Here is an 18,810-nt window from a genome sequence, read left to right as displayed (position 1 = left end):
AGCTTTTGCTGGAAAATCACCGCCAGCCTACATAAGATGACGTGTTTCAGTTACTCCCATGTAGGCTGGCATCGACCTTCTAGCGCTAGATTTCAACGCAGAATGCAGCGGGAAGAGTTGTCATAAATACCAGCAAAGTTCCCTTTAAAACATTTTTTCCCTTTTCTTTTTAGGTATTGAAGCGGTGGTTCCACACCTGTGGTTTGAAGACACTGGGCCATAACAAACAATCCTAAGGGGCAGTGTATTAAAGAGGAATCATTGCATTAATGTATGCATACATTTTCTACATGTATTTACAGTATTCCCTAAATATTACGCATAACTTCTTTTTGTATTAACCAAGCGTTTGTGTGCCCTTACATTAATGTGCTGGGCCAGGGTGACCACCCTCTGGTTGCCTTTGACATGGGGGGACGGGGGCTGCTGTCCTGGGGAGAGCCTCTCCTCAGACGGCGGGCGATAGAGACCGTGCTGCTCCATGGAACCCATCTTTTGTTGGGCTGTGGTCATGCAAACGACCAAGTGCGCACGCACGCAAACAAACGCACACGGACACACGCGCACACACACACACACACACACACACACACACAATATATATAAGGAAAGATAAGGGAGAGCAAAATGTTAGTTTGACGTAGCAGCTTGAGATAAGACAATGAGAGAGCTCTATGACTTAATGACAGCTTGCATATTACTTTAAACATACTGCATCTATACAACGAGGACTTCAAGGTATTGCGTTCCCTTTAAACATTAAGTGACTTCAACGTCTCAATATCTTTTCTTCAAAACTACTACCAACACAGAGTTGGAATTAACACCGTGCTTCATACAATATCTGTAATGGCTTATTTATAGTGCACGCTTGCTCTAAGAATAGGCTTCAATTTTTCTAACAGACTAACAAGGCTAGCTTTGACAGCAAAGGGATCAAAGACTTTGACTGCTTTTGCCTCAATGTCCCAAAAGAGAAGACCTGGCAGGCACAGAAAACCATGTTCTCTAATACAGGGAGCTAGAGCAACGAAAAAACAAAAGCACTGTTTCAGGAAAAAGTAGCCTACTGTATGTGTGACACAACATCACGAAATGAATGCAGCATTAAAGCAGTTGAAATGGAGTAGGTCAACCTTAGCCGTAAGATATTGCACTACTGTAGTCAGCTCTCATGTTGTAGGTGTTCAACAACTGGGCTTTTAAGAGCACTGTGAGCCTCCTATTTAAGGGTTCTTTCTTCACATGGTACCTTATGTATTTGGTGAAAAAGTGTCATGCAATACAGTATGTCTAATGTTACTCAACGAAAACAATGTATTTTCAACTTTTTCTGTATTTTCAAGTGTTGGCGCACTCATTTTTTGCTAAAGCATTTTTGCTTCTTCATGTTCCCCCATGCCATTTCCCCACCAGCTATGGGTTTTTGGTTTTAAAATATCACTACAGTCTCACTCTGGTCCATTTCAACGACAGCTTTAAATGTACTTGCATATCCTTTTATTTTGGCCTGTAGACTGCATCTTTAAAAAACCTTGCTAATTTACAGAGTTGTGTTGTCGTGTGTTATGCTATATCATGTCATGTCTCAAACGAATCCTATAATCAAATCAAATGAAGCATGCTACATGTTGGCTAATAATATATATATATCTATGTTATACCACAACACTCATTAGAGCTTGGCATGCAGTCACTTGCCCAAGAGGCATGTAATACAGTAGATACTGATGTGGCCACAGAGCATTACAAGCGGAACACAACAAAAACAAGACAACATATTCCTACTGATGGCAAAAAAACGACTCAGAGGATTGAGAGAGATGTGTGGAGCGTTTGGCGCGTGGAGGAAAAATAAATATAACAAATCAGCATAAATTAGAGTGTGTGGAGGACATGCAGATTTTGGGGGCCAGAATTTATAGGACCCCCCCCCCCCACACTCTCCCTGGATGGATCTAAAATGTGTCCTCACTCATACAGTACATCCCTACTACATATCACCACAGTGGAGAATTACCTACCGCATATTTCAAACAAACTCCTAATTTCACATTGCAGTAGTGGATGAAAAGTGCCTTATTTCTGTGTGTTTGTGTGTGTGTCTGCATGCGTGTGTGTGTGTGTGTGTGTGTGTGTGTGTGTGTGTGTGTGTGTGCATGCGTGCTGCGCCCTGATTGGTTAACCCCAGAGAATATTCATCCTTGCTCACTTTGATCAAAATGTGTATAACTTGAAACTCCTTCACTTAATGTGGGAGATAAAAGCCTGTGGATTTTAATCAATGCGGAACAATAACCTGTACGCCTTCTTTTTTTTAAGTAATATGCAAAATGTCACTAATGGGTAGCTGCACAAAGGAGAGGGGGGGGGTACCACATGTAAAGTTTGGTCACACCCTTGTGACCATGAGAAAAGAAAAGAAAAATAAGCAGCAAAACAAATACAAAATAATAATCTGGCTGAAGTTCCCTCCAGTTTGACCGTCAGAATGACACCTTAAAGGACACCTAGGATCTGTCTCTTACTCTCTTCTTTGTGGAAAATCACTTAACCCAATAAGCTGTGTCAGCTGCCAAAATAACATGAAATTAAATTAAACCTATAGCTTTGACAATCTGATTCAATCTGGCTCTCAGAAAGTGATCTCAGATCCAATTTGGACATGGTAAATGTTTGGTTTTCCAGAGAGGACACCCTGGGTGGTCTTTAAGTGGGGGCAAAAAAATATAGCTCTTTAAAAGAATATAAGAAAACAAGAAAAAAGCAAAATAGTATGGCATTGAAAAAAAAATGTATATAAATGAATTGGACTGATTTGATAATGCCAACCACCACAGCGTGCAATAGGCCACAGACGGACGGACGGGGGAGGGTCTGGGTGATGAGGGGGGGACCCCTGGGATCCAGAGCGTCTTACCATCAGTGGCGCTGCTGGCAACAAGCGAGCCCGTCTCTGGCATCCCCGTTTCACAAGAAATTTGACGCATGATAATCGCGTTTATGAAGTTGGCCGCAGTCATGGTGGTCTTACCGAGTGCGCGGAGCTCTTGTTCCTGCACGGACACCGGTTTGTTTTGAGTCTTTTCCCTACTAGGTGTGCCACTGTCTCCACGGCCAGGTGGGTTATCCGACTGCGGCGGCAGGTGGTGTGGGGGTCGACCTGAGGTAGGGGGATAGGACCCCGGGTACATCCCCCCCACAGGGCTAGGGCTGGACAGCTTGTTGGGGTCACATTTACTGGAGGGGCCATGCTGCTGGTCCTGGAGGTGTTTGGGCAGACCTCCCCTGTTCTTGCCACCGTCTCGGCTAAGCTCTTTGGCTCCACCAGAGTCCATGCCAGACTGGTAGCTTTCAGGGGGAACGCCGGTCCTCTGGAGGTGACCAGGGTATCCTGGGTAGCGGTTTGACCCCGAGGGCATAGACCTGAGAGGAACAAATGCAACAAAACTCTACCGGTTAAACATGGAGATCACAAAACAACCGGTTCTATGACAATTAGACCCAATCCCAGACATAGCAACACTACAACTCAATTAGCCACTTAATGACTTTGTCTGTGTGTTCTTGTCAGTGGGGGTGGAATCTGAAGAGTGTCTTACAGTAGGTGCTTGTTGCCAGATGGCTGAGTGTTACACTGGGCCATATTTCTTAATTTAGCAGCTATAGTAACTACCTCGCAATGTTTAAGTCTTAAGTGCTCAATTTGTTTCAGTTTCAGATTAATCCCATTGGCTTACTTCCAATGATATGGCTCCCCTTTTTTTTATAAAAATATTTTCTTCTTATTGCTAACATTGCATACAGGAAGACGCATACAAATGCATTTACCCTACTAAGAAGTATGGTCCATACAACTACATGTTAGGACAAGTCAGAGCCATATTCTTGCTTTGATCAGCATAATTCATCATTGTGATGAACATGGGCATTAGACTTTGTCCTGATACACCCATTATGAAGTGACAGCGATTGTTATCTTTTCATCTACCCATCTAAACAGTTATTGATTGCGTTGTAGAAGGGGAAACAAAAACATGATATACAGTATGCCACCATAAGTCAAAATCTATGTCTATTTTACAAAGTTTGCTGTATTTTGGATCTGTAATGTCTGCAAATACATTTTAGTTTTATATTTGTATGCATATTTCTATTTGAGTTGAATCTTGTTCTCCTTTGTTTTGGTGGGGCTAACAGTTAGTTTTTGAGTTTAACAAATAAGCCCTCTGCTTGTCAATGTTTGTTCTGACCTGAGCACAGAGGAGCCAGAGTGTTCACTAGAGAGACTCTTGCTGCCGGTGTTGTGCAGGACACTGGGCCTCTGCTGCACACTGTCCTGAGTGCGAGGGGACACTGGGGAGTGCTGGTGACTGTAGCCATGGGAAGAGGATCTGCCACCACTGCTGCTGCTGCCCCCTTGGCTGTGCTCTGTGCCTGGAGACATAGATTATGTACACACAAAAATTAATATATGCATACACAGTCACACATGCATGAAGCGAGAGTCATACAAAATGATTCGCTATTCCAAAATGGGGGAGGAACATTTGAGAGAGAAATCAGATCTGCACCTGGTCTCCAAATGGGGGCATGCTCCACATTTCCATGAGAGCCGCCCTTCTCTCTGTTGTCTCGCTCCCTCTCTCTGTCCCGGTCTCTCTCCCTCTCCCGTTCCCTCTCGCGGTCTCTCTCCCGGTCGCGCTCTCGCTCCCTCTCCCTCTCCCTCTCGCGGTCTCTGTCTCTCTCGCGGTCTCTCTCTCTCTCTCTGTCCCGCTCGCGATCTCTTTCACGCTCGCGCTCAGCAGACGAGGGTGTGCCCTGCATCTTGTTCATGTGGGAGGACCCAACTGCAAGAACAATTAAAAAAAAATATATAGCGACTTTTAGATGTGATGATGAGTATTTAGATGTGTGATATGCGTTAAAAAAACTAAAACAAAAAACTGAGCTGCAAAATTATCATGTCAGTAATAATGAGATAAGACGTAAGATTACATTTCATGAATCTGCAAGGGGGGACGGGGGGGAAATGACAGGAGTGGACCATACCAGGAGAGATGGGGGAGGTGGTGTAAGGCCTGCCAGGGAAGGGGGCGGTCCCCCCGGGGATGTAGGTGATGCGTTCCATTGGGTTAGTGGATGCCCCTGAAGAAGGAGGGACCAGGACAGGTAAATGTGGCACCTGAGACAGATCGATGATCCCTGGGGAGGAGAAGGAAGAGGAGGGTAACGTCTATGGGTCTCTAGCTGCTGGCCAATGTAGGACAGGCGGGGGGGCACTTTGGGGAGGAAGGGACAGGCAAATAACCTAGTCCTAGACTCCTAGTGCATGTACTGTATATATATAGGACTACGCCATTAATCATGTATGACCATACAGACAGATTCTGAGGTTCCATAAATGTTCATTGCAGACTGCTGGTGTATCTGGAATATCAAATATTAATTCATCCAATTCATCACACCTGCTGGAGCTGGAAATATAGTAAATAATATGCTAATATACTGTAATAGATTGGAGTGAAAATAATCTGGTTCCCCAAATTGCCAAACTAATGTGCATTAATAATCTCAATCACGATGTCTAAATGAATACAGTCAGGAGGCTTTAGCCATAACCGCAAAGTCCTAGATACAAGTACATGTACCATATGTGCAAAGTAGCCAGTAGTATTTTATGAACGGACAGACGCTCACCGCGGGGGGCTGCGTTGTAGGGCAGCTGGAGAGGCTGGTCTCGAGGAGACAGGCCCCTCAACAGGTCAGAGCGCTGGGCAGCCATGGCGGCGGCTGCAGGCCACTGGTGCATCTGCTGGGACGTGATGTAGTCGTTAAGCAGCGTCTGGCGGTTCTCCAGGGCCGCCGTGTCGGGGAAGCCTCGGATCAGGTAGGGGTATGGGTGAGGGTAGGCCGGGTTGGGGGCCAGGTGGCGAGGCAAGTAGTAGGCTGCTGTGTGTGGACAAATAACACATCAGTTATGATTCTACAAGTAGTAGGCTGCTGTGTGTGGACACATAACACATCCGTTATGATTCTACAAGTAGTAGGCTGCTGTGTGTGGACACATAACACATCCGTTATGATTCTACAAGTAGTAGGCTGCTGTGTGTGGACACATAACACATCCGTTATGATTCTACAAGTAGTAGGCTGCTGTGTGTGGACACATAACACATCCATTAAGATTCTACAAGTAGTAGGCTGCTGTGTGTGGACACATAACACATCCATTAAGATTCTACAAGTAGTAGGCTGCTGTGTGTGGACACATAACACATCCATTAAGATTCTACAAATGCTTTCTAAATCTACGATTTTTCACAAATGTTTGAAAATAGTCGTGACTTTCAAATGAACAGAGCTGATTGCAATACATAATTTGTATTATCAAGTGGCCCTATATATAATTGTCTAACCAAAGAAAAGTGTTGTTAGTGTTTAGTTGCTCTTTAAATGGCAAGGATGGCCATGTATAATGATTAGTCCATGTAATTGTACCTGGATCAATGGCGATGCCGCGAGGAAGGGCTGAAGGGTCAAAGGCCAGGGGGATCTGTCCACGATACACGTCCGGAATCCCCAGATAGGACGCCAGGGCCTGCTGCTCTGCCACGCCTTGGAGGGGGGACTTGGTGGCGTTCATCTCCCTGGGCGTAGGAGTGGCCTTGCGCTCTTGAGGTGGATTCTTACTGGAACCTGGAGGGAAAAAGAAAAACCTTGACTTCAGAGGATAGAAAATTATTAATAATATAATATCCCATCTAAGGAAGGGTATGTTCACACTGTCTGCCCTTTATAAATAAAAAGGCACTGCCTAGAGCTATAGTCAACCACTATACAAGGATGCACTCAGGATCATAATAAATAGATTAATGGGGGCTGTATTTAAATAACACTTTTGACCTACCTTCATGCTGCCGTTGGCTTGCTTCCCTGGAGATGGGCGACCCTCGGTGAGAGGGCCCAGGGTAGCCCTGCGGAGCCCTGTGGGAGCCTTTGTCCTCGTATCCTACAGGGCTGTGGTGGGACTTGCTTCCCTGCTCGGACCCCATGGTGATGGGAGAGGAGCGGGCCATAGAGCTGGCCGTGCTGACCACAGCGCTGGGCCGGCCTTTGGGAGGTTCCTCGTATCGGCCCCTCTCAGGTCGCATGTCCATGTGAGTAGGCAGACCGTGGTAGGAACGAGGCGAGCTGGCGATGATGGAGCGAACATCGTGGCGCTTCCCTGAACTACACGGTTCCTGCTTCATAGGAGTGCCCTAAAATGGGATTGAGCATGAAAGTCAGTAATGTTACTATTCAAATCAATTATAACTTTCACCAAACTCTGTAAACATTCCTTGATTAACTAAACTATAGTGAGTCAATTAAATTAAAAGGAGCTTTATTGGCATCAGAAAACATGCCAAAGCAAGTGTCAAAATATGTGACCAGATTTGACTGAGAGCCTGACATCGCGCAAAATAAAACTAAATTAGTTAATAGCACAGGCAAACTCTTCACATACTAGAGCATGTCTGAAATAAGTGTTTTCATATTTAAATCGACATGTAAATATGAAATACATGCTTAAACATGTAGCTAGGTGTAATGTTAGAGACCACAGAAGTGAACCTACGTATCAAGAGTTTTCTCAACTCGCTGTTTTCTGCAAGACATCTATTTAAGGCATATCTCCAAAACTGGTGGGTCAAACAACCAATATGTCAATTTGAAGCTATGATTCGCTGCTTTCATATACATGAAAAAATGAAAATTCAAAAAAATCCAATGGCAGCCCCTCAAATTTAGTCACATATAATAAAACAGTTGAAAATGGGGAAAGTACAGTATATACCGGTAGTACAGTTGGAGGGGGTAAAGCATTGTGTAAAGAGAGCTATGTCACATTGTGTTTATATATACAGGATATAAAGCAAATAGCACTAATCTTTTGCAGGCCTTTTGGGACAATTTAAATAGTATACAAAAGACAAAAGCTTCAAATTTAGTAGGTCATGTAAACAGGTAGTAGTACTTAGGGTGGTTGTATTCCATTGGCTAAACTTATTTTATCGCAGCAGTACACACATCTTGCTGCTGTGTTTGCACATTGTTGTATTTCTGTATGGGAGTTTTTTGTTGAGTGTGTGAGATTGTGAGCCAAGGAATGTTTACAGTTTGGCAAGGAATAGGTAGCAAAGCTAATGTAGTGCTTTAGTACACTGGTGGTTATGTTTAGTGGATACTAGCTAGCTGTGTATCACCGTAGCACCATGTGCTAAATGCAGCACTTGAACACAGCAGTCAAACATCTACCTATATTCTTCACACAATGGTTATTAAGAACATCAAAAGTCTTATTTACCAAACAGTCAAATGAGTGCATTCTTTAATGCAGCTCCAGCACACTTTTGATGCATGCTAACCTCAGAGACAATAAAGGCAAATTGAATTGAACCTGTGTTATGATGCCCTCCTTGGCGGGTTGTCGGAGCTCCTCCCTGGGAATCAGGTGGATGGAGCGTCCTGCTTCCTTCACAGTGGGCACTATAGCCTCACGCCCCTTCATGGGGTCAGCCAGCGAGCCAGGCCCGCGCGGAGGGGAGGGCTCTCTCTTCATCTGCTTGGCCTCCCTCCTCATGTAACCGTCCTGGTGGTCCAGGTGGCGAGGTATACCTGGAATGGAAGAGAGTGAAACATGAAGCAGAGAAGAGATTGCCGTGTGTTTTACAAAGAGGTTCTCCTGCACCTAAAATTAAAGAAAACACTCAAATTTAGAACACACACACACACACACACTTGGAAATCAACTGTGAGTGACCCAGGTGGCATCTGTGACGCACACGCACACGCACACACACACACACACACACACACACACACACACACACACACACACACACACACACACACACACACACACACACACAGTAAATGTTGGATATAAGGAGTCATTTTACCTTGTGAAATGGAACCACGGATGTGGTGAGTATCCTTGAAAGGTGTGTGGTGTGGACTGTCCCTCTCATGGGGCATGGCTCGGCCAATCAGACCTGAGATAGGGGCAGGAGGAATTAAATGAGAAGAAGAAAAAAAGTGAATGAGTTGAATGCGATTTAATAAAGAATGAAAGAAGATTATATCCCCTGGCTACTGTATAACTAAGATTATTATTACTACTGTATAACTAAGATTATATCCCCTGGCTACTGTATATTGTGGCAATGAAGCATACATAGCTAAATGGCAGTAGAAATAGTTCAGCACAGGCTAACATAGATTTGTTCTATTTTTTTTTTTTTTTAGAAAGAGTTATAATATAAAAATACGTTAAAGACGTCTTTGGCCTGGATGGCTATTTGTTAAAAGAAGTCAAAAACGTATTTGGCCTAGAATGAGTTTTAACTAAGGGTTGTGGCTTACCCTCACAGTTGGCTGCAGACAGTGTGTCCCTCATAGGCAGACCTCTGGAAATGCCGCCCTCCATGACGTCATAGGGACGCTTCAGTCCTATGAGGTCCGACTGCCCGGGACCACGACCCTCGTCTTTAGGGTTTTGAGAGGCCGAACCTGGTTACGGAATGGACAGGAGAGTTAGGACCAGAGTCCAGGCAGGAAGTGTACTCTTTGGCCCAAGTGTCATATTTATTCAAATGGCTTAATCTCAAATCACCAGCCAGTAAAAGGTTTCCATGGAAATGATTAAAATAATACATTTTAGAGACCCCTCAATTTGTGATTTTAGCCAATCGTAATGGAATATGAAAAGTCGTACAAAATCGTAATGGAATATGAAAAGTAGTAGAAAAAAGCTAAATAGCGGAAAATGTAGGTGGAAATGGGCAAGGCCTGGGCGTTGTGTCAATATCCAAAGAATGACCTAGAGTTAGGCCCAACAACATAGTCTTCACCTCCCAGCCTGGTGAAGGCAATAATAGATCAATGTATTAATATTTGCTGATCTCACAAAATGTGTGATCGGGTCTACGATCGATATGATTATTATTGTTATAATTATTTTTGTACCCAGATAACACAATTATTTTATAATTACAGTTCAGTTCACATACTGTAGTAGCAACCACAATATAGTTGATATATCTTTATTGTCATTGTAACATGTACAATGAAATTAAAAGTGCCAACTGATCAGTGCATCAAATCACTAAAATATAAGAATTTTATTACAGATTTATTTTTGCCACAGATTGATTGGTGGAGCTATATTAATGATTCCATAGTAGATAACATGTCATGTTATTAATAACATAAAAAGCCTTTTGTTTAGCAATGCAACTCTGTAAATTCGGTTACAGTGTTCCATTTTACATTACAGACACTATAAATTCAATTACTATAATCGAATAGGACAAATTTAGAAAATGTTAGCATGGCATGTTGTAACCACGTGCTCATTAGCTCACTGTAACATCGTGTTGCTGGGTAAATATTTGTATTTTGCTTAAGAGTTAACAGTTTACTCTGATTAAACAACCCACATATATTTCACAGTGGAGAAAGATAGGAAGCCTGGAGCGAGGGTATAGAACTGACATGCAGCAAATGGTCCGGCCGGACGGGAAATAACTGGCAAATCACTCTCAGGCATTAGAGCCCATGTAGTATTTGCCCTAACGCCTCAGCCCCAATCAACAGGGAAAACATTGTGACAGCCATCATTCATGCTGCTTGGGACTGGCCCAAGGTACGTTCTTTCCCCGAGTGATGCCTGGATGGTAGCCACCGCTTACAAGGCTGAGTGGGTAGAGTACTCTGAAGGTCACCAATTCAACCTTCGGCTTGCCCAGTCCATGTGCCAAAGTGTCCGTGTGCAAGACACAGGGCAGTATTTAAAATAGTTGCCATAAGATGGGTAAATGCCGGGCATGAATTTCAGTACTGTATGACGTGCAAATGTAGAATAAAATACCCCTACAACAACTAAAGGGATCAAAGTTGACACTGAGGGAAAGAAAGGGGTTGCACTGATGAAGTAAGTTGGACAGACAAACCACACAATGCTGTGTGTATTTTGGCAGAATAAATCAGAACTGATTCAGGGGTGTCAAACTAATTTTGGATCACATGCCTTATTAGGCAAATTCTATGTCATGTGGGCTGAACCAGTAGCACATGCACGTTGCCTTCATTCTTTTTCAACCAATTTAGATTCTTATGAAGATTGCATAGCAAGCATTACTTTTATGATCAGCATTAACTTATAGTCATAGGCTACAAGAAGGTTGTGACGAGAGAATAACAAACTTAACTAACTGTTTTGGTAGCGACACCCTTTCCATGAATAAACCATTTGAAACCGAACATTAGCAGGACACAAATAACAAAACAAATTGTAACTAAATGTAGGCTACACAATTGCACCTCATTCTTTATGAAGATAAAGAGTGTGGTTAAAAACAAACCAAAAATAGAAAAGCAGAGTACGTACACTGGATCATGCTACCAGTTAATTTATTGGATTACCCCTAAGGTGACATTTTGAGTGTCTTCTCTCTCCTTCGGTTAAACAAATAGACCACAAACGCTCAAATTTATGGGTTTCCCAATTCACATCTGTAAGCGTGCGTGCGTGCGTGCGTGCGTGCGTGCGTGCGTGCGTGCGTGCGTGGGTGCGTGCATGCATGTGCGTGTCAACGGATTATGGGTTCAGATTTTTCACTCAAACAATATTCTGAAACTCAATTTTGGTGTTGTAGGCTACCTGTCCATGTTCAGTTGTAAACATTCCCACGAGGACACGAGTACAGACTACAACGACAATATAATTTGAAAAAATCAACAAATGCATGGGAGCCGGCGTAGGCTTTTTCCAATTGCCGTCCTTATAATTCAGTGTTTTAGGCAAAGCGATGCATGCCTAATTATTATATTATGGTATATTCCATACCAAAACTCTATCGTGTGTGTGTGTGTGTGTGTGTGATTCTGATCTGTCATGTCTGCGAGTGTTTGCAGGACACATTTAGCCCCCAGTTTTACAATCATTACCTGTGGAATCAATATCATTACAGCCCTAGTGTCCATACTTACGGTCGTATGTGAGAATGTGTCCGCTGATGCCCTCATAGACCACATGGCCCTTTGACATGGCCTCGTCTCGCTCCCTCTCGGCTCGGCTGGGACTGTCCTCGGAGACCAAACGGGCTATGGTCCCCTTGTACAGCATGTCTGCTACTGCCGGTGTGCCCTGTGATGGGTGGAGAGGAGACAAGGTCAAGGAAATGCACAGAGTTTGACCAGATGAAGAGCCTTGGCTCTTTGGAGCAGATGAGTGTGCGGGTTCTCTTCTCTTTTTCTAAGGAAATGCACGCAACACCTTTTTTTACTCATTGAAAAAAATAGTATAAATATACTTTATCATTACACTATTACATTCACCAGTAGGAATGCAAAAATGTTATTAAATTAAAGGTTTCAGTATAGCTCAGGGGTGTCACACAATGTCAAATACATTTTATGTCACGGGCAGGGTTAGACTTTGTGCAGGCCAGATTACTTTTGGTCTGTGCATACGTGCACGCTCCCACTGCTAAAAGGCACAAATACTGTCATAATATTCAGCCACAACAAACAAAACATGAGGGGTAACATTCTTATTGATTTCAGGTTTAGGACTGAACAGAAATGGGTGTACTATTTTATTTGTTTTTCACTTTGATTACTGTACACAATACACATTCTCATTGTACATTTTCAGGCTGACATTTTTGCTACACAATGATAGCTCCACAATCTCCTTGGTGATGGTCATGATGAAATATTCCTAATTGAGCTTCATCATGAGTCATGACGGTGCTTATAGAGAAGGCAATACTAACACTTTAAAACAGTCTCGTACAGTACTGGCGCAGCGGAAGGAGACGATGTAAGTGGGGCCCTCACGGTAAGTGTTTACACACAGTGGGTGGATGGTTACGTGGTGCCTCTATTGAATTCTATGTTCACACAACATTAATTTTACCAGCGCAGCAGCAGCAGAAAAGGTTGTGTGGGTTCGGTCGGGGGATTGTTTGAATATTTTAATTTAAAACAAATTCCACTTGACTGCACCAGCAGGTTGAGTCCCCTGGTATAGCTGATTTCACAATATTCCTGATTATTATATGTGGAAAATCTATCTATAAATGCACCACGTCTCTGTGTGTACGTATGTACGTACATACGAACGTACGTCTGAAATAACTTGAGACATAACAGGGAGTGCAGTGCCCGGTGTCGAGTCCGTCGGATAGCCGGTTGTCCAGAACCAGCACAAAAGCCTCTGCCCGGGATCCGGACAATTGATCAACCTGATCACCCCTAGATCTATTCTCAATATACGGAGCTGGCCTGTTCACAGTGATGTTCTGACATCTGCATAGACTCCACATTTGGGCATGCCTAAAAGATAACTCCATATATGGGAATAAAAGGGACTAACCGGGTGGGTCACTCATTTCCAACTTGCATCGTTCCAAGTAGGCCAGTGCCCGCATCTTTCCAAGTAGGCCAATGCCCAACGGGCACCGCTCTAGTTATAATAAAATCACGGTATAATATAAAACACTACATTTCCTGCCGGAATGTTTTCGGGAACCTTAACGTAGATTGCCAGGCAAAAACTACAAAATGACGTAATTTCGCGGGTCCTTCGTCTGCCATTTTGAAACCGGAAGTAAGAGTGCATCCTTTCCGTCGCTCAATCGGGTCGCCAACTAGCATGCGAGACGATAATATGCTAACTGGAGCGATGCGCCAGCCTTTTATTGGCATCCTAAGAGCATACTTCTGATCTCACCAAATCAGAGGATTAGTTCGGAGATATACTCTGCTGAAGATCGCGACCATTATGGGACTCTATGGAGATCGGATGACCGTTTTTTCGACTGTTTTTGTTTTCTCTCGTTCGCCTCTGCTGCTGCTTTTAACACCCTCACAAATAAAGGTGTCCTGAAAGCACATAAACATCACTCTGAATCATAAGCAGAGTGCTTGCGGCAGTCCGCTGACAGCAGGGTGACATTGGGCAGTGGGTTTTGTCAGAGACTTCTGAGTCACAACGCCTTGTGCACACTGCGTGAGTCAGTGGCGGTTCATGAAAGCCTGTCGGGGTGGCTGTGGTCCAGTGTTGATTTTGACAGCAAATTTGGATTTAGTTTAGTCATAGTCTTTTGAACAAAACTTCATTTAGTTTCAGTTATATTTTAGTAATCAAAAAAGTGTCTAGTTTTAGTCGATTAAATATCATAAGATTTATTTATTTAGTGCTGTGATCACAGCGGAGAGAGTGCATGCTGGACATGTCCTTGGTGGCTTCATGAGAGACAAAGAGACACAGCGGAGACAGTGCAGGTTGGACATGTCCTTGGTGGCTTCATGAGAGACAAAGAGACACAGCGGAGACAGTGCAGGTTGGACATGTCCTTGGTGGCTTCATGAGAGACAAAGAGACACAGCGGAGACAGTGCAGGTTGGACATGTCCTTGGTGGCTTCATGAGAGACAAAGTGAAAGATAACAAAAGAGAGAGAGAGCAGAGGAGGAGGAGCAGGAGGGGCAGTGTTGGGTAGAGCTGGTCGAGGAGGGAGTGGGCCAGGCAGGCAGGCAGGCATGCGGTGCCCAAGATCACATTTCCCCGTCTGTTGATTACAGATCTGGTTCCAGAGTTAGGGGCACTGTGAAGGTCAGGGGCCAGGCTATAGCAGAGGCTGGGGGAGGTGGGTAGTCGGTGGGTGTCTGTGGACGTGGCTCTCATTACAAGATCAAGTAGCCCTGACCAAGGCAAGCCCTCTTTTTACCCTCCAGGAAATGTAACCTGGCTGCACACATGACGCAACACCACCACCACCATATCCGAGTGTGTACAAATGCACATGTGCGCTCACATGTGCACGCACGCACAGAGCATGACAATTAATCTACCGTGCAGTCAGCAAGGCAAACACTGTGGCAACCTCCACTACAGCTCTGATCCCACATGACCTCTTTCACCTTTTCCTTCTTATTTATCTGAGCAGATAATACCCACCCCCATGCAGGCCAGTTGGCTGTGGTGTTACAGAAGGCATATCAGTGACCGGGGCTTAAGGCAGCGTCCAGAGTAAACAGATAAATAAAGGAGGGAACAGACGTGGTACAGTGTGTACCCTCTGTTGCTACGGCGACCAGGGCTGTGGTGGTTATGTCACGACGGGCAGAGAGATCCTGTGAGCCAGCGAGGCACTTGGCCATGCCTCGCTGGCCCTCTACGGCGCTAACCACGTGACCACTCAGTGCTCGCCTGCTGTCACCCATAATTCATCCGAGGGGTCAAAGCCCTCCCTGTAAGGCTTCTAAAACCTGAGGGTACATCTCAGGTGTGGACAGTGGCCCCCTAACAAAGGTTGAAAAAGGGTCATCTCCTGTTAGAAATGAGCAGGACAGTCCTCTGTTTCAGCAGTGGCTTAGAAACTTGGGAAATGTGCTACACATGTTCCTGAAAATATGGCAGCCTCTGTTGGATATGTGTATATGTTAGATTGGAGCAACAAGCGTAGCACATAATGCTAAAATATATATATTATTATGATTTATTTCTTTTTAACTTTTTGCCTTCTTCATTGTACCTTCTTATTTACTTTCAATTGCACTCTTTTGGAGGAAGGGGGTTGGGTGTGAGGGTTTGTGTTTGTCTTGTGAGTTTGTTTGTTTATTTCTTTCTATCACTGACTGTTAACCTGTGACACTTAAAATGAAATGAGAAATGATGAGGACTTGGGGGGAAAAGAAACACACAGTCTGTTTCTGAACTAAAGTTACCTGAGTGATGGACCCCCCTCGGTAGGACATGGGAGGTTCCTGGTGCACCCTGGTCCCTGGGATCCCCTTGGTGATACTACCACCCTGTACGGCTGGTATGGACCCTGCGATTAAACCAAGAAAAACTATAAGCAAGGGATATATATCCATTATGCTTTTATCCAAATCATATTGTAGTATATTGTCGCTGTCGAGCAGATACTTTACATCTCCATATTTAGTTATTTTTGTATTCATAATAAATGAATGTCCTATTTTATATTTTGTCGTATGACTAGGGATGGGTATCGTTAGTCGTGAGTCCGGTACAGATTCTCGTTCTTCTTATCGATCGAGGTCAAATAAAATACTACAGCCTATATAATATAAGATTTTTTGTACCATTGCTATGGGTCAATATTAAGATCAGTTAATAAAACAATGCCAATCTTTTTTTAACAAAAATCTTATCTGAATGCAAATGTATTTTCTTATTATAGAAACTGTTAAATTAAGGTTTTCCCATTTAGACCCATAGCAGTACATGACTGTCTGTTGTTTTGATTTGTTAAACTCTGTATAGGGACTTAAAATGTTACACTACTTTCTGTTGCTCAGCGTACTTTGTTAAACTTTTGGATGAGGCTTGCTTAACGAGCAAGCAATAACAAGCCCCAGCTGGAAATAGGGGAAGACGTCAACTCTGTATGCACATAAGTAATTCAGCGGTGTGTTTGTGGATGAATTAGGCCACACATGATCACACCGTGTTGTAGAAGCTGCTTGCTACATTAAAGGAGTTAGAGGTAATCTATACTACCACTGTCTGTGTGTGTGTGTGTGTGTGTGTGTGTGTGTGTGTGTGTGTGTGTGTGTGTGTGTGTGTGTGTGTGTGTGTGTGTGTGTGTCTGTGTTGTGCATGCAAGCGCAAGCCTGTGTCACTGTGCCACTTGACACACTTTCTCTCTCCTCTCTCTCAGAGTCTCTCGCCCGTCAGGCACAACGCTCTCTCTAGACTCCTCGACAACTAAATGCAGCTATAGCTCCGCCTCAGCCAATATGTAAGCCCACAACGCATCGCTGATGCAACGCGGTGTAGGTTTATAGATCAGCTGTGTTTTCTGCACAAAAAGGGAAGAAAATAAGGTTCTGTGTTCTGTCTTTTTAGGGCGAACATTTTTAACTCAAACCTTACTTCTAGGGTTAATATTTTGAGATGGGCGTCAGTGGATAAAAATACATAATTTTGGGTGTCCTTCACATGAAAAGGTTTAAGCACCACTGATATACAGCAACATAGGTTAATTATAAATTAGACTTAAACTCGCTTTAGGAGATTTCTTCAGAAAACCGAAGACAACTAGAAGCCATTATTTTGTAGAATCGGCCTCAGGTCTTAATGGGTTAAGTATGGAGGGCTTAAGTGGATAAAGGTGTGTTTGTGGGATGCACCTCGTCCTGAGACGCTGTCGTGGGGCGTCCCCTGGGTGGACAAGTTCTCTGCCTGGGAGGACGAGCAGCGCGGAGACAACTGTTCCTGCTTGACCACAGGAAACGGACCTAGTGGACAGTGAAACACAGTGTAGGGAAGCAAGGAAGGGAGCAAGGAAGGAAGGAAGGGAGGAAGGGAGGAAGGAAGGAAGGGAGGAAGGAAGGAAGGAAGGAAGGAAGGAAGGAAGGAAGAGAGTGAGAGAAACATATGAGTGGCAGATCCAGGGGCATATTTATTAATGCTCAGAATGCTTTGGTCAGACAAAAAAATAATAATAAAGAAAGAAATTAATGTGCAGCTTTTTAAGTAGTAAGTATTTGCTTCCTATTGCAACATGGAAGTTTCAGTGGGTAACAAAACAAAATTTGATATTAGATGAAGTCTGCAGCCGAGTGAAGACAATGCTAGAAGTAGAGGGCCACTCACCAGCAAACCAAGGCTGGGAGTGCTTCAGCCAATCCAGACACTTGGACTCACCCACTTTCCTCTGATCCATCCACGTCAAACCCATCTGTGCTTGGGGCATCTTCCCATGGTCCAGGCCATGAGCGGGGCTATGCAACTGCACTGGGGTGCCCTGCATGGGTAAACAAGAGGGCAGTGCTGTTGGTCCATTTTTGTTCCATTTGTACACTATCAGAGTTAACTATCAATCATTTAGCTGGGGACCTGCTGAAACACCCTCAATGAGCCCTGGGGTCCCCACATTGACAACCAGTGCCATAGACTCTAGGTCTATAGTATGATAAACACAGGAACTCCCATTAGACCATTTTCATAGATGTGTCATAGCAGGGTAAAGACAGCTGCAGCCAATAAAGTCATGATAATGATTCAGTTTGATTTAGGTGTGCCGAAAAGCAAGCATTGACAAGTCAATAATATTGTCAAATGCTTGCTAAATGGTACAGCGAAATCAACATACCTTTTTATTAGTTTTATTAGCTGCGGCTGTTCATCCTGTTATGACACGTCCGTGAAAAGAGTCTATTGTGGCCAACAGGAAATTTGGCCGTCATCTGGAGGTTTGTACACTTTCAGTATCAGATTGCATGATATCCTATATTTCTTCATACACAGTAAAAATCCTTGGTCTTAATTTGTGAGAACAGCGACTGTAGTAGTGTCTCTTTACTCTGGACCCCTCTGGCTCCCGATACAAGACACCCGAGTGCAGGCGGGCTGGCTTTGTCCCATCCGCCAAACACACCCTCCGTAACCCTCCTCCACCCCTCTTGAGCCCTGCTTAGATTCATGTTTTCCTGTGATGTCAATTAGTTTTTGTTAACGAAATCATTCACTGCATCATGTCTTTTGTTCATTGTTTTTTTTTTTTTTTTTTTTTGCACCAGCTTTGGAAAAGTGTTTCCTTTCTGAGGTCAATGACAAAAAACAACTATCCATCGATCTATCTTCGAATGGCTGTTGCTTAACTTACTGTAGTACACACTGGGACCAATGTGGAAAAAAGTTACATTCTGTTTGATAAGTTAACTTGTAATGTGTCCAATTTGGTTTTGGCAAGCCGCATGTATCATTCCTGACTTATGTAATCAA

At 43.8% G+C, this 18,810-nt stretch overlaps 1 protein-coding gene across 21 annotated transcripts in view; it reads right to left on the bottom strand.

Annotated features, from left to right (window-relative positions):
* Positions 1-18,810, bottom strand: part of ncor2 (nuclear receptor corepressor 2) — a 151,907-nt gene that overhangs the window by 12,486 nt on the left and 120,611 nt on the right. For 9 of the 21 annotated variants that reach the window (XM_083784860.1, XM_083784880.1, XM_083784874.1 and 6 more), the window contains 15 exons: positions 17,680-17,830; positions 17,214-17,321; positions 15,783-15,886; positions 12,037-12,193; positions 9,409-9,555; positions 8,946-9,038; positions 8,444-8,661; positions 6,911-7,262; positions 6,502-6,699; positions 5,701-5,952; positions 5,053-5,205; positions 4,575-4,850; positions 4,254-4,437; positions 2,921-3,426; positions 364-503 (listed from right to left, as the gene is read on the bottom strand). In XM_083784860.1, coding sequence (XP_083640986.1) covers positions 364-503; positions 2,921-3,426; positions 4,254-4,437; positions 4,575-4,850; positions 5,053-5,205; positions 5,701-5,952; positions 6,502-6,699; positions 6,911-7,262; positions 8,444-8,661; positions 8,946-9,038; positions 9,409-9,555; positions 12,037-12,193; positions 15,783-15,886; positions 17,214-17,321; positions 17,680-17,830 — 3,039 coding nt within the window. The remainder of the gene's footprint in view (positions 1-363; positions 504-2,920; positions 3,427-4,253; positions 4,438-4,574; positions 4,851-5,052; positions 5,206-5,700; positions 5,953-6,501; positions 6,700-6,910; positions 7,263-8,443; positions 8,662-8,945; positions 9,039-9,408; positions 9,556-12,036; positions 12,194-15,782; positions 15,887-17,213; positions 17,322-17,679; positions 17,831-18,810) is intronic. The other 12 variants (XM_083784877.1, XM_083784862.1, XM_083784864.1 and 9 more) reach the window with 3 other exon arrangements.

The sequence above is a fragment of the Protomyctophum parallelum genome (assembly GCF_964188405.1).
Source record: "Protomyctophum parallelum genome assembly, chromosome: 15".
Taxonomy (NCBI): domain Eukaryota; kingdom Metazoa; phylum Chordata; class Actinopteri; order Myctophiformes; family Myctophidae; genus Protomyctophum; species Protomyctophum parallelum.
The sequence above is the reverse complement of the archived record's forward strand: the minus strand, read 5'-3'. Positions and strand labels throughout refer to the sequence as shown.